Genomic DNA, 16292 nt, shown 5'->3' with positions numbered 1-16292 from the left:
AAGCCAGGCCTCAGCAGTACATGAACTGTGAACTTCCAGATGTTCAAGCTGGTTTTAGAAAAGGCAGAGGAACCAGAGATCAAATTGCCAACATCTGCTGGATCATCGAAAAAGCAAGAGAATTCCAGAAAAACATCTGTTTCTGCTTTGTTGACTATGCCAACGCCTTTGACTGTGTGGATCACAAACTGTGGAAAATTCTGAAAGAGATGGGAACACCAGACCACCTGACCTGCCTCTTGAGAAACCTGTATGCAGGTCAGGAAGCAACAGTTAGAACTGGACATGGAACAACAGACTAGTTCCAAATAGGAAAAGGAGTATGTCAAGGCTGTATATTGTCAACCTGCTTATTTAACTTATATGCAGAGTACATCATGAGAAACGCTGGGCTGGAAGAAGCACAAACTGGAATCAAGACTGCTAGGAGAAATATCAATAACCTCAGATATGCAGATGACACCACCCTTATGGCAGAAAGTGAAGAAGAACTAAAGAGCCTCTTGATGAAAGTGAAAGAGGAGAGTGAAAAAGTTGGCTTAAAGCTTAACATTCAGGAAACTTAAGATCATGGCATCTGGTTCCATCACCTCATGGGAAATAGATGGGGAGACAGTAGAAACTGTCAGACTTTATTTTTTTGGGCTCCAAAATCACTGCAGATGGTGACTGCAGGCATGAAATTAAAAGATGCTTACTCCTTGGAAGGAAATTATGACCAACCTAGACAGCATATTAAAAAGCAGAGACATTACTTTGCCAACGGAGGTCTGTCTGGTTAAGGCTATGGTTTTTCCAGTGGTCGTGTATGGATGTGAGAGTTGGACTGTGAAGAAAGCTGAGTGCTGAAGAATTGATGCTTTTGAACTGTGGTGTTGGAGAAGACTCTTGAGAGTCCCTTGGACTGCAGGGACTGCAGGAGATCAGTCCTGGGTGTTCATTGGAAGGACTGATGTTGAAGCTGAAACTCCAGTACTTTGGCCACCTGATGCGAAGAGTTGATTCATTGGAAAAGACCCTGATGCTGGGAGGGATTGGGGGCAGGAGGAGAAGGGGATGACCGAGGATGAAATGGCTGGATGGCATCACCGACTCGATGGGCATGAGTTTGAGTAAGCTCCAGGAGTTGGTCATGGATAGGGAGGCCTGGCGTGCTGTGATTCATGGGGTCTCAAAGAGTCAGACACGACTGAGCGACTGAACTGAACTGAATTGATGATCCAATTTGTGTATGGTACGAGGTAAAGGTCTGATTTCACTTTTTGTCCTATGGATTATGCAATTATCCCAATACTGTTTGTTGAAAAGACTGTTCTGTAGCTAACGAGTCATTTTCTTTTCGCTGCTTTCACGAGTTTCTCTTTGTCTTTGGTTTTCATCAGTTCATTATGCTATATCTAAGTTGGGAATCTTTTTATACTTAGCTAATTTGGGTTGTTGAGTGTTTTTGATCTTTAGATAAATGTTTCATGAAATTTGGGAAGTTTTCAGCCATTATTTTTTCTAACTTTTTTCCTGTAACTTTTGTGGGACCCGCATTGTGTGCATCCTCATGTATTTGATGTTGTGTACCCGTCTCCAGTGCTGTATTCATTTTTTTCCCTCTGTTCTTCAGATTGGATAACTTATTTTGTCTTCAATTTTATTGATTCTTTATGTAATATTGATTTTCCTCTTCAGACCATATAGTGAATTTTTCATTTCAGTTATAGTTTTCAATTCCAAAATTTTCCTTTGGTTCTTTTTAATGTTTTACATTTCTTTGTTGATATTTGCTGTAGTCATTGTATATATGTATACATTAAACTTTTAAAAGCATACTTTCCTTTATTTCTTTGAATATGTTTATAATAACTTTAGGGGCTTCCCAGGTGATGCTAGTGGTAAAGAATCTGCCTGCCAGTGTAGTAGATGTGGGTTTAATTCCTGGGCCAGGAAGATCCCCTGGAGTAGGAAAAGATACCCCACTCCAGTATTCTTTCCTGGAAAATTACATGGACAGAGAAGCCTGGCAGGCTACGGCCCATGGGGCTGCAAAGAGTCGGACACAACTGAGTGAGCACATAACTCTTAAAATCTGTCTGTCTGATTCCACTTGTACAACTTCTGCTAGCTCTCTCCTTGCCCCCAGGAATGGGTTACAGTTTCTTTGTTCTTTGACTCAGAATTTTTTTTTCCTTGAAACTGAACTTTTACATAGTACAGTATATTATAACAACTTTATTGTAATTTTATTAATGTTTTTCTTCAGATGATGGTGGTGGTGGTTTCATTCACTCATTTATTTATTTTTGGCTGCGCTGGGTCTTCGTGGCTTTACTAGTTGCAGCAGACAGGGGCTGCTGTTTGTTGTGGTGTGTGGGCTTCTCATTGCAGTGGTTTTGTCTTGTGGAGCATAGGCTCTGGGGTGTGCGGGCTTCAATAGTTGCAGCTCCCAGGCTTCCGGGCACAGGCTCAGTAGTTGTGGCACACAGACTTAGTTGCTCTGAGGCATGTAGGATCTTCCTGGACCAGCTATTGAACTGGCACCTCCTGCTCTGACAGGTGGATTCTTTACTGCTGAGCTACCAGGGAAGCCCTCATTTGTTAAAAACAGTACCTTTCATAGACTCTGTCTGCAGAATCTTTGTCACAGGGTTTGGCTACTGATGCATCTCCTCAGCTTTTAAAACATTCTTACTCGTTTTTACCTCGACTTTCTAGAGCTCACGCTGGTGTCTACACTGCTTAGTGCTAGCTACTGTTTGTTTGGAAGTCGAGCCTATATAGCTTTCACCATGAGCTGGTGGGCCGTGACTGTTTTGGGGAGAACACTAGAAGTCTTCACGTTTGCCTCCTCTGCTTTCTCTTGGGTCTTCTCTGGCCTCCCTGTGCTGGTGTACATCCTTGTTTCCAGGCAGCCAGGGACGCGGAAGAGCTTGCTGTCCGTGGTCTCCCCTGGCCTTTGTGCTTGCTCCCACCCTCCCGACTCCCTGGCACTTGGGGGGGCTTCAGCCTTCTGGACCTCCCCTGCACACGTGTGCTGCCTCCTGTTCAGCCAGGGCATCTTCTCAGAACGTGGGAATTTATCCTGTCCCTATATGGCTCTCTCCTTCCCAGGACCTCCCTGTTAGATTTCTCGGTAGTCCTCAGGTTTGTGGCTTGCCTCAAATGGTGTGGTCATTTCAGGCTACAAAAGTGGCAGGATTTTCTGTTTCCTGCTGGGTGTGGGTATTCTGCTCTCTGCCCCAAGTCAAAGTCAACCTCTTTCAACAGCAAAGCTGCTGGTTTTTCATAGCGAGGCCAGCCTCACCTTGCGTTTACCGTAATGTTGGAGGAAGGAGGATAGAGGCAGTTCCTGGTAAGATGCCAGACTTGCACTGTTCTCAAAAACTCATTGTATTTTTCAGGAATTAACTCTTCTTATTGTATTTTTTGGTCTTTGCTTGATTTTCAGAGCACAAAATGGTTGTTTTTTGGACAGGTTTATTCAGTTTTATAATTGTTTGAGGGCGAAATTTTATACTCCTTCGCTAGGGAAGACCAGCTTCACAACTTGGATTCTGGACTTTTTATAGGAATATCACATTTCAAAGCCAAATGCTGTCTTCTTAGATTTATGCTTTGTGGGGATAGAGAACAATAGTAACAATAATTTTTTGAAAAGCGAAATGGCAAAGAGGTGGATGGATGATCTTGATTCAGAGGTTGAATTTCTCAATAGTATGAGACTTTTACCCCTGTGTAGATAGCTCAAACTGAGGTTAGGTGGCTCTTACAGAGTAGACTTGTGATGTTTCTCCAGGGTAAACCAACATTGACGAAGTACTTTGCTTACAGTATTCCTCACTTTGTAACAGTTTTATGAATTAGGTATTGTAATTATGATCATTTTATAAATAAGATAAATTTTTAGGTTAGTAACTTACCTCTGCACTCAACATTTGTCTGTATGTGATAGAAATAGTACTTGAACCTGTTTCTTCTGACTTCTTGTTTTTATACTCTGCTTCCCTACTGTGTCATTTTAATGATCTTAGTGTTTTTATTTATGTAGGTAGTACTTGAAGTTAGAACAACTCATAATCTTCTTGAATTTTTTGCTAGAGTACAAATTCTTTTCTTTCATTTGATAATCATTCTTACCTTACTGAAAAGCCCCTATTCATTCACGCAGTTGTGAAGCACAGTGGTAAGAATCATAGAAAGAGATATCCCATGGCAGCTTCCTCTGCCAGCTTCCTGTTTTTTTCTTACTCCATAGATGCAGATTCTGCCCAAGAAGCCCCTGCATTGCAGAGGGACTGGAGATCTGTATGATCTGTTTATTTCGCAATTGACAAGGGTAAGGGGGCCTTTTTGGGGGAGGCGCTTGGGTGCCCTGAATTTAGCTTTATGAAGTTGAGCTAACATTTATTTTGGTAATACTTAAACCTAGTTTTTTTTGTTTTTTTTTACAGACCCTTCTATAAGTTCTGTTTGTCCTACATCAATTAAGTGCCAAATGATCATATTAAAAACCATATATTATAAGATTCTTTTTTTGTTAAGTTCTGTTCAGAACAAGTCAGATAAGCATGAGTCATGTTTCTAAAATGTCAACTCTGGGGTCATTTAGAATATAAATAGTACTGAATATATGTAAGTTAAATTTCACCACATGAAAATGTTAAAGGTCTGTTTCTGTAGCCCATCAGGTTATTCTTAATTCGCTTTGTTCCTTTTCCATACTCTTTCAATCTCTAGAGTGAAAAAGTGTAAATATGCTGTAGACATTGTGGATGGGCGTGGTATCTTTTTCTTGCTGCCAGAAATTAATACCTATTTCCTTGAATTCTATGTCCATCCTAGATGCCAGTGAAATTTGAGTTGTATCTTCAGACTGTCCTGTATCTGTTTAATTAGTTTAGGTGTGAGGTGCAGCTGGTGAATCTTTTGGGAGCCAAGATAAGTTTTGTGGGTCTCACTTGGCAGGTTTATAGAGCTAGTGCCAGAAATGGTGGTGTTTACAATCAGAATTAAGTAAGGAAGAATTTAATGCTCTTTTAAACTGCAGAAGCATTGGGCAGAGATGATTGTAGCTTTTGTGGGTAGTTGAGAAGATTGATGATAGTGGTTTGATGAGCTTACTTTTATATTTGATGATATTGTTAGTAGTAAAATAGCTTTGTTTACCGAGCTCCTTTACCTAAAGAACTATTGTACATTTCTGTAATTTAAACAGATATTTTTAATATTCTGTACCTCATTTTTAAATGGTTTTCTTTAAATATTAATTTATAGATTTTAAGGATTCAACAACATTATATATATTATCCATACCACTGTTAATAAATGTTCTATTTTTTAGTGCCAAGCATTGGAAACCTATTTTTATTATATTTTTTAAATGACTTTTTTTTTTCTTCTGTTTTCTTTAAGCCATAAGGATGAGTTTACCATTATTCCTGTATTGGTTGGAGCTCTGAGTGAGTCAAAAGAACAGGAATTCGGAAAACTCTTCAGTAAATACCTAGCGGATCCTAGTAATCTCTTTGTGGTTTCTTCTGATTTCTGCCATTGGGGTAAGTTCTAGATTTTAACATTTCATGGTAGAGATTATGTACTTGTGGTTAAAGGTATCTTTTCTTTCTAAGCTCTGATCTTCAGTTATTTATCACTTTCCTTGGCAAGTTACACTTTTAGCAATAATATATAAAGGTGAATGAAAAACTCTTGGTCATTTAAAAAGGATGAGGTTGTAATAGGGGATTATAGATACATTTCCAAAGGCGACTGGTATAATTGGATTCACACTGTGAGGGCATCCTTGCTTAGATACTTAGGTTAGTAGGAGTTAAGATCTTTTAATCTCATTTCTAGGTAGAGCTGTGTGATAGATTCTCTGAAGTTAGTTTTTTGGCAGATAAAACAAATGTTCTTTGGAACGAAGAAGAGCACTGTGTGCTATGCCAGTCTTGCTCCACATTTCTTTTCTTCTTCTTTTTTTTTTTTTTTTTTGTAATTAGTCCTTTCTTCTTTCTTTTTTTGCCTTTGGTGCTTAAGTTTTGCTCATAGTTGCCTCCAAAGATTATACCTCCAAAGTATCCTCCAGAGATTGTAACATGTTAGTTACTAGCGCTGTGGTTTTCACTGGTTCATAAGGAAAAGAACTTCGAAGAGATTTTTGTTATTATTATGAATTAAAAAAAATAAGGAAGCGTCACAGTGAATAGATCATAAAGGAAGTGAGATGTTTATGGATGCCTCTTTTAGTTAAATTTTTTTTTCTTGAATTCTTTGGATACAGTTTGTTCTGTTTATCCATTACTGTGATAGAATGTTTCTGAATCCTATTCCTTTTAGGACACTCTTTGACTCATTGATTTAATGGTTTAAGGATGTCAATATCTGTTCATTCTTCAGTTGTTTCTTTGATTATGGTGAAAACATAAGGCACAACACCATAAATTTTAAGCTACATAATGGCCAGAAAAACACCTTTAATGAGCTCTAGGGAGCCCTGGCCTTTACATGTGTTGTCATTGATTGCCAGAGTTGATTCACCATTTATCAGGCGTGGATAGGCTGGTTTCTTCTTCTCTTACGTCACGCTACACTGTGTGTGGCCTTGAGATTTCAGTTCAAGAGAACCATTCTCCCTAATGGTATAGATAAATATTTTATCACTGATTTCTCAGCTGGGGCTGATTATCTCCGCAGGAGACATTTGGAAAAGACTGGAGATAGTTTTGGTCCTCATAGCTGGAGTGGGAAGGAGGTGGGGATGCTATTGGCATCTAATGAGTAGAGTCCAGCAAAGCTGTTAGGTAAACATCCTATAATGTTCAAGATTATCTTGCCCACATGTCGATAGTGCTGAGGTTGAAAACCCTAGTTTAGGGTACTCAGGTAGCTCTGTCTGCTACCTTGCCAAATTCCTTAAAAGGCTCTCAGGGTTCTTTAATAACAAATTCTATTTGCTAGTTGGTTTGCTACCTTTGACAGAAGTTATTTTTTATGGATATAAGTGTATTACTTAGATCTGAAGGGGTTCTTTTCTTGGGGATTTTGAAGTTTAGTAATAAAACAAGGGAGTATCATTATTGGGGGGAAAGCAATTTTCTCAGCATTATGAATAAAGCATGTTTTAGAAATTTAAAGTTCCTAAAGCATGTGTCCCTTCCTCTTCACTTTTAAGGCTCTTTGAATTGTTTAAAATCACTTCGTGACTTAAATAATTCACTTCCCTGATATGATAGTATTCTTCAGGGCCTAGACTCTCCTTCAAGGTTGGTATAGTACAATCACAGCATAAATCCACTTAAAAGACAAGTAGATGTTTTAATGTTGCTTTTATTTGAACTCATCCTTTTTACCTCATTGATGATTATAAAGAAAATCCTAGTCCACTACTGTATTTAAGTAGAATGTTGAGAGAGAAAAACAAATTTTGTTTTATATCTATTTACATCTTCAGAAAATTGTTTAGGCCACTTAATCTACTGATTTCTTGAAAATTTTGGAATTTAAATTGCAGGATCGAATTTTCTGGTTATAATTACAAAAAAGAAGTCAAACTTTCCAAAGTCTGGTAAATGTTAGCTATTGAAATTGTCAAGAGACTAAAACATATTTATATTTACATTTAGTGGTTAAGTAATAGAACCTTTCCAAGTGTTTATTTTTTCAGTATAACTGTCGCTAATAATACTAATTAAATGCTTATTTTGTACTTATGGAAAGCACTGTACTAATTCTTGTTAAGAAATTTGATGGAGGTTTGGGTGTAGGTGGAAAGAGTTACATGGACACTATTCCAAAATTGGTAGACTCCTTTCTACACTGTAATGGTGACGGCCACTCTTGTAAAGTAAGCTTCCTTTTCTCCTTTACATGCCTACTGAAATAATATGAATCATTGGCTAGTTATGGATTAAACTGTGTTTACTTAAATTAAATTTCATATTTTTCAAATTCATGCTCTAGTGGCATTGGTCCTCTTTCCTATATGAATGAACAGTAATTTCCAGCTCAAAAATCTAGCCTTTTCTCATGACTACAATACTTAGTTTCTTCTTATTTTAATGATACTATGCAGATTGATTTTATCATACTTAAGTAATGATAACACTGAATTCAAAATCATTTCACAGGAAAGATTTATTTTCTCAAGTACTCAGAGATCTTAAAAGTTTCATTGAGTTAGGCTTTTAACACACTTCACATTTCTGAATAGCTGTTTTTTTTTTTTTTTAAGAGGAGTCATTTGATTATGGTACAGTTGACCAATTGCTCAGATATATACAGTGGAATTTTTTTTCGTTTTTGTTGAATAATATGTTAGGGTACTGGTAGTTACGACATCTTTATTTCTAGTGGTTGTTTCTCTTTTTATACTGTGAAAAATAAAATGAAAAACTTGATGATAGAGACAGTTGAGAGACCTATATGTGTGTAACTAGAAGGATTTTGCCTTGTCAACCTTATTTGTTAGCCAATGTCCATTATAAAAATTATTTTTTTAAAGGGGTGGTTTGCTTTAAAGAGGTTCATCTTTCTGATTCCACTTAGCTCTTGTTTACACGTGAGAGAGACATTGGAGAAAGAAAAAAATAGATTAAAATACTCTCAATTTTTCTTTTTGAATGAGACAAGCAAAGGGACAGTTTGGAACCTGGATTCTATTGTGCCCTGTCTTTCTGTCCCCTCATTTGGATCTCCCTGCTTTTTAGGAGGCCAAAATGGTGTTTCTCTGATAACGTTTAAATATCAGGAAGAGTAACATAAGCGAAAGGACATTTGCTGCTAGTATGACTTTTATCATGGTTAAGTAATGCTGTCCCCATGCATTGTGCGCTTACCAAGTTCCACATCCTGTTGGATGGCTCCATCATAGAGAATTTTGTCTGTTGTCAGGACTTTTTAGTTTTTCTAGTTAGTAGAATTTATATTCTGTTTTCCTGAGTTTTATTTTTGCTCTTTTCCATATATTCTGTTAATACTTGCTTTTTCCTGATCATCCCGAACTTTATACTTTCAAATTTAGATTATTGACAGCTTTTGTTAACATAATTTTCAGTTAACTTCTGAGAAGTTTCTAAATGAAACTGGATCTAACAGAAGTTGATTCTTTAAAGTGGATTCACACTTCTATTTATTAAATAATTTTCCTTTTAAATGATAGTTTTAATTTCAAATCAGTTTCAGTAAATTTATTTGGTAAAAGTTAATGATAAATTATTTTGTTAAAATATGAATAAGGTTTATACTACAGTCACTTCAGCAGGTTTGGATTTTTATCTGTAAACTTGCATTTGTATATTTATGTAATTTTTAATAAATATATGCTACTTATTAAAATCGGCATTTCTAGTTTAATATGTATTAGTATATGATTATTCATACTCTTCTCCCTTTCTGTTGTTAGTCTCTTGGGCATGATGGTATTACTATATTCTAAATATTTAAATTGATTTAAGTTAGCTAATTCCTGAAACATTCAAGATATTCAAGATATCATATTTGTCTTCTCAAATATTGGTACATAGTGATTTCACATATTTAGGGTTTTGATCTTTTGTGGGTTTGAGATAAAGCCAATAATTTTACATTATAACTAAGACTTCAGAATGAAAGGATTATAGTATTTTGCTTATAAAAATGAATAACTTAGTTGATGCTACTTAGATAATATTTTCTTTATGAAACATTTTTTCTTTGGTAGTGATTTCAATTAAATGCCCCTAGTTTAGGTCCTTAGTGTAGAATGATCTAATAGTCTTATCTCACAGGTGTTGTGAGGTTGAACTCAAATATTTAAACATATAAAGTGATTAAGTAAATGTATAACAGTACAGTTTTTCCTGGACATACGTCTGGAAGTCTGTCTTACTCACTGATCTTTTGGGGGCTTTATAGAACAACTTTCCAAGCTCATTGTTTATTTCTGCAATCTAGTGTATAGCTTAATGTTGAGATAGTTAATACTTTTTTTAAATTTTTTGTTTTGAGGTATTTCAAAAGTAGTGTTGGTTCTTGTACCATTCATTGTTATGTTTGTCCTCATTAGTTGATTGTTGTGTGTTAAACAGACATCCCTGGAGCTTATTCTCCACACTCTGTGAATCCACTCATTAATCACCAGTCACCTTTGGAGATGGGAAAATTACTTACCTGTATTTCTTTTTCTCAGAAAGCGTGCTCTGGAATGGATTCACAAATGAGCTACCCTCCTTCCCTCAAAGAGTAAGGTTTCTGCTTTACAGGATTTTTTTCTTGGGTTATTTTTCCTCTCATCTTTTGAATTTGAAAAGAACTGAGGGAAGGCACCTGAAGAAACTACTGACATACTCACTAGGGGAGTTCCAAAGCTTGTGCTGCCCCTAGGGGCAGGGTCAATGGCTCTTAAAGCTAGAAAGCTCATACTTGGAGTTGAAACAGGGGCTCAAAGAATCCATTTTCCCAGTGTACCTTCTGAAAGGATAAGTTTCAGGTAAGTAATTTTCTCTTACTATGTGATATGCTTAATTCATACTTATATAAAAGTTCACATGTCCAGTTCTCCAGGCGCATAGGCAACCGTGTTTGTTCACTTTAGATGCATAAGCTTTACTGAATGTTAGAAATACTGTAAAACAAAACTCATGAGGTACATGAAATCATAATATTTTTAAATGAATAATATTTGAAGGTGCATTAATGAGCAGTGTATTGTGTTAGTGTTGTTTCTTTCATTTCTTAGTAAATAAAATCTTGATAAACTTTATTTTTATAATTAGAAGCAAAAAAATCTTTTGAATTCAAATTCCAAAGGGTGTTTAAGTAAACTTGTTATGTGTGTGTACTCATGTGCATTCACATGTATATGCATACATACATATGTACATATTAATTCATTTAGGCTAGGATAATGGCAACTATTTACTTTAAATTTGATGCTTTAAGTATGTTGACCAGAATGAATTACTGAAGTAATTTTGAAATGTTTGTATAATTAAATTATCATGAGACAGTTTGAGCTGTTACAAGTAAGATACTTTTTTCAATGTAGTAGCTATAGCAGTGTGAATTTAGCTTCTTAATGGAAATTCTTTAGTGCTTATCAAATATTTCTACTCAGTTCTTCAGCTACTAAATTCGAGATGGCTACTAAAACATAGCAAAAAGTAGATAGCAAAATATTAAAACATTTGCTCATTGATTTTCTTTGTATTTTGTCATTCTTATTAAATCACATGTTGATTTAGTATTTTAACTTATTTTAAACATTCTGTGTACTTCTGTCCTCAGAAGTAATTTTTAAGTGAAAGTTACATTGAAAATGGTCCATATGAATAAGATAGCATTTTAAAAAATAGTTACACTTTTGACATATGGTTAGGGCAGGTTTAACCAACTTCAGCAATTTGAAACAGCAGCTCTAAAGTTGAAAATAAGTAGAAAAGACTTTTGAATAGCAAATGTCACAAAGTACACACATTTTTCTCTGCACTTGAGAGTGGCCATCTTGAGATAAGACAGTAATGTCCCAGTAACAGGGATTCTTGACAACTAAAACTAACAGTTATCATCAGAAGTAAGAAAAAGAGAATGTGTTAGTATAAACCTGAAGCAGCTCAGGTTCAAAGAATATTCATCTTGATTTCATCCAAGAATATTACTCTAATTACAGTGACAGTGAGTTAGAATTTTCTTGTCCAGGATTGTTTATTTGATTGTTTATTCATTTCACAGAAGATGTGGGGCAGCTTTATCAAAAGAACTTTGAAATAAAAGTAGAAATTTAGTACCAGTGAATTGAATCAGTAAGTTATTACGATAGACTTTAGATTTGGCTTTGAACCTTCTGAGAGCAACCTGGCAAATAGGAAAAATAGGGTAAATTATATAATGCGTGTTAGGTAGGAGTAAGTACATATATTCTTTAAAGAAAAACAAAGCTGTACCTAACTCTCAGTTTTGAAGGAAATGTCTGATGAATTGTTTAATATAGAGATGCTGAGTGATAGAGTTGTCACTGTTTAAGAATTTTTTTAGTTCAAGGACTGTAATAGATCTGATAGTTATAGCAACATACAGTAATCTCCAGTGTTTACCAGAAAAGGTTGTTAATATTCAAAATGCAGGTAATTGTCTCATAACCCTATTACTTGATTCTAGGATATCATGAATTGTAAGATGCAATATTGATTTAATAATGGTGCTCAGTGGGGGAGTGGGGGGATAAGAACTGCCACATTGAGTAGTTGTACATGTTAACGTATGTGAAAAGTGAATATGTGAAAGCTAAGGAAATATGGTATATTGTAGAAAGGTGACTATCAGAGATGATTAGCATCAACAGTTAATGAAATGTTAAAAATTGTGATGTGTGGTTTCTCTGAAAAACTATATCCAAAGGGTTTTATAATTTTACATAGCTCGTGATCTATAAGATGATATTTTTTAGTGAGATAAATAGAGAACTTAAAAATCATAATTATCCAGTCAAAGAAACCCATCTTCTCAGATGCGAGGATAATAATTGGCTATGTGAACTTTGCTGTAAAATTTCAGTACAAGACGCATAGCCTGTGTGAGCATGGTTAGTGCACTCTAATGCCTTCAGAATTGCACTCTGGTGCATCTTTGAAAATAAGGAATATAAAAATAATGAGTTCTTGAAAATAAAGGCATTGCTGAAAAACAAGTTTTGATATATCTGAAATACAACATAATCAGTTGAATAATAATCTGTAATTAATTATGAATATGTTTAACTTTTGGCTTTTATATGACTATAGTAGGAAGCAAAATTCACTTCCTGAGACTTTTGTTTCTCTCTTTTTAAACTTCTTCCATTTACCCTCTCTGTTCTTTGGAGAATAACTAAACATTGACTGTTCTGTGCTTGTATCCTTACTGAGATTTTATTGTCAGAGTAGAACTACTTGTTAAATTTATACTTTGGTGTATCCTACTTAAAGGCACTTGTATTAATCGTTTTCTAACATTTGCAACAGTGACATAAATTTTTAAAATTTAGATCATAAAAATTATACAAGCCACATATATCTCTGACTGACTTTTTTTTTTTCTGTAGTAGAGATTAAATCTTTGCATTTGTACAACAAAAGCCAAGCTTTCGTTGGTTTGTTATATTGAGATAGTTTCTTAAGCCAGATTTTCTTGAATCATATTCTTTGGGTTTACTTTCCATTATAGACCGATATGATATGTTTAACAAATGCTTCTAACTTTTAAACTGTTTTTCCTTAGTCTTTTGTATTGATTGTGACTTTAAGGTTTTACAGTTTGAAATAGTTTTTAACCTTGTAAAACACTGATGATATATCATTTCTTTATTACCTTCCCAAATATGCCTTTTATTTTTCGTACAAGGGCTCTTGGGAATCATTCTCTCAGAGGCTTAAGCTGTGCTTTGCCTTCCATGAGAACTGAAATTATTTGGTAAGCGCTTGCTTTCTTTTTAGCTTCTAATTTTTCCCTATTTTATTTTGTACATGATATTTGTTTCAAGGTCAAAGGTTCCGTTACAGTTACTATGATGAATCCCAGGGGGAGATTTATAGATCCATTGAACATCTAGATAAAATGGTAAGTCCTTCAGGTGTGGGGTTTTACTGCTGTAAGATTTTTTTCTTTAATTTCAGATTAGTGACTCAAGATTTATTATGTTAAGGTATACAGTGGGCTGATAATTCTTTCCCTATCTTTAAATGTGCAAAATATATATTGTAATCATGTAATATTGATTATAAAATAATCCCTGTTCTATTAGTAGAGATTTCCTTCATCTTAATTTTGATTAATTATACTTTGAATAATTAGATACAGATTTTAGATACTATTTGGGGAATGTCTTGGTTTTAGGGATAATAGGATACTATTGCCATTACTTACTGTTAAGCAGAGACAACATAGTAAATTCTAAGTTTATTTTATTACTTAATTCTATTTTTTGGCCATTTGGGTTTTTCTTAAATGGAATTTGGATTTGTTTTAAATTAGAATTTTAAAACATTATTGTATTCTTTACTAGCCCAGGAATACAGTAGACATTGATCCTGCAGTCAAAACTGCAGATATTGTCAAAATCTGCAGTCAAAATATCCTGCAGATTATTGAGTCAAAACCTCAAGTTTTCCTTGAGGTAGGGTGGTCAGAGTACTTGCTTTACTATTTAGTATTTAATATTTTAGGTAATATTTAATGTTTTAGAGACATGCAGATCATTTTGGTATTGACTCATAATGGAATATTAGATCTAGCAAATATATCACTAATTTTCTCTGATCTTCAACAGATTGTTTCAATTTTCTAGTCCTCAATTTGTCATCTCTTAAGATGAGAGACTTGGAGAGACTTAGTCTCTAAATTATCTTTAAACTCTTATCAACCTTTAACTCTGTAGTCTGTTTGTGATAAGCTTTATGGATATGTTTTAATATAAGAATATTTAGTCTAAAGTAGAAAGACATTTTAGTAAGGATTTTGGATCTGAAGCTATAAGTAGATTATATTGAGTAATATTATTTTATTAAAAGCCAAATGGAATAAATGCAGTTACTCAGGAGATTTTATCATATTTAAATTTATCATGTTACTTTAAATCCGATTATAGCCTAATATTTTTGCCTTTGAAATTTTGTTTGAATTTTAATTCACTGACTTTTTTTTTTGCTTTATTATATTGTCATGTCGGTCAATTAATTCTTTTCTGGCTACTATTCTAATCTTGCTATTCTGAGGTTTAGTTCTCAGTTGCCTCAGAAAACTTTTCTGGTTCTATGTCATTTATTTTCTTCATAAAGCAAATGGTTATTGAGTGTCTACTATATTCTAATACTATATGAAGTATTGAAGATACTAAGAAGAGGAAGCATGATCTCTGATTTAATCGATCTTACAGTCTCATCATCAAGTAGACTTAGAAAAGAAACCATTACAATATAGAGACATAAGATGTTTAGGAGGCATTATGGACACACCGGTCTCCTTACTGTTGCCCAGTAATGCCATATATGTGCCCTAGCTTAGAGCTTGTGCCCTTTGCACTGGACTGTCTCACTTACTTTATGACTGCTCAGTTTTCACCCTCCCACTGAGGCCTACTGGCACATCTTACACTCCACCCTTTCAGCATCCACAGTCCACCTTACTTTTCCTCTAAGAAACTATTTCACTTATTTATTATGTAAGGATATATGTTTTGTTTACTAATGTATCCAAAGTGCTCAGACTAGCTGTTGAAATGTAGGTAGGGGCCCAGCAAATATTTTTCAAATGATTTGAGTTGGTGAATATATTCTTTCTGTGTACATAATTAAACAAATACCCTAATTGTAATCTGAGAAAGAAATAAAAATAAAAGTAATTTATAGTAAATTAATATATGTTTATTTGATAATGTACATGCCCAGGTAGCTGTATTAGAGGAGGAGACAGTGGAGTAGTTAGATGCTTACAGAGTATCATTAATTCAACAGCTACACACAAACGTCTATTTAAAGATGTTTATATTTGTGACTTACATCACCAAGTTGCATTGGTGAGTGAATAATTCACCAATTCTAAAATGGTGAATAACTCTTAGGAAAACTGTAAATTAAACAAGGTATAGTTTTCCCTTACTTTATATGATAGTTTATTTTTGGGAAATCTATTGTATATTAAAATCATGCAAAACTTCTTTGTGTTTGTATGTAAATGGTATTAAGAGTGTAGATAATTATAAATAGGTTTTTCTCGTATGTGGACATACGAAAGTATTAAGGGATAAGAACAGTTCTTTGTGTGTGGGACTGTCCTGTATTGCAGGACAGTCAGCATCCCTGGTTGCCACCCACTAAACCCCCCAGTAGCATCTTCTGATTATTGACACAACCCAGAAATATGCCCTGGATTGGGAAGATATCCTAAAATAGGAAATGGCAACCCACTCAGTATTCTTGCCTGGAGAATTCCTTGGACAGAGGAGCCTGGCGGGCTATAGGCTATAGGATTGCAAAGAGTTGGACATGACGGAGCATCTGAGCACCTAGGAATATGCCCACAATTTCCCACTTGGCCCCTGAGGTAAACAGTTATTCTAAGACCTTTCTATGATGTGCTCAATCATGTCTGACTCTTTGCAGCCCTATGGACTCTAGCCTGCTAGGTTTCTCTGTCCGTGGGATTTTTCCAGGCAAGACTACTGGAATGGGTTGCCATTTCCTCCTCCAGGGGATCTTCCCTTCTAGGGAAGATCTTTCCAACCCAGGGATCGAACCTGCATTGGCAGACAGATTCCTTACTACTGAGCGATCTGGGAATCTACCATTCTAAGACCT

At 35.1% G+C, this 16292-nt stretch overlaps 1 protein-coding gene across 5 annotated transcripts in view; it reads left to right on the top strand.

Moving 5' to 3' along the window:
* The window catches only part of MEMO1 (mediator of cell motility 1), a 116096-nt gene that overhangs the window by 90280 nt on the left and 9524 nt on the right, over window positions 1-16292 (top strand). For 4 of the 5 annotated variants that reach the window (XM_043468260.1, XM_043468259.1, XM_043468258.1 and 1 more), the window contains 2 exons: window positions 5401-5543; window positions 13481-13557. In XM_043468260.1, the coding sequence (XP_043324195.1) occupies window positions 5401-5543; window positions 13481-13557 (220 nt within the window). Of the gene's footprint in view, window positions 1-5400; window positions 5544-10153; window positions 10454-13480; window positions 13558-16292 lie in introns of all 5 variants that reach the window. The other variant, XR_006269385.1, reaches the window with a different exon arrangement.

This window comes from Cervus canadensis, chromosome 5 (assembly GCF_019320065.1).
Source record: "Cervus canadensis isolate Bull #8, Minnesota chromosome 5, ASM1932006v1, whole genome shotgun sequence".
In the NCBI taxonomy this organism is placed as follows: Eukaryota; Metazoa; Chordata; class Mammalia; order Artiodactyla; family Cervidae; genus Cervus; species Cervus canadensis.
The sequence above is the reverse complement of the archived record's forward strand: the minus strand, read 5'-3'. Positions and strand labels throughout refer to the sequence as shown.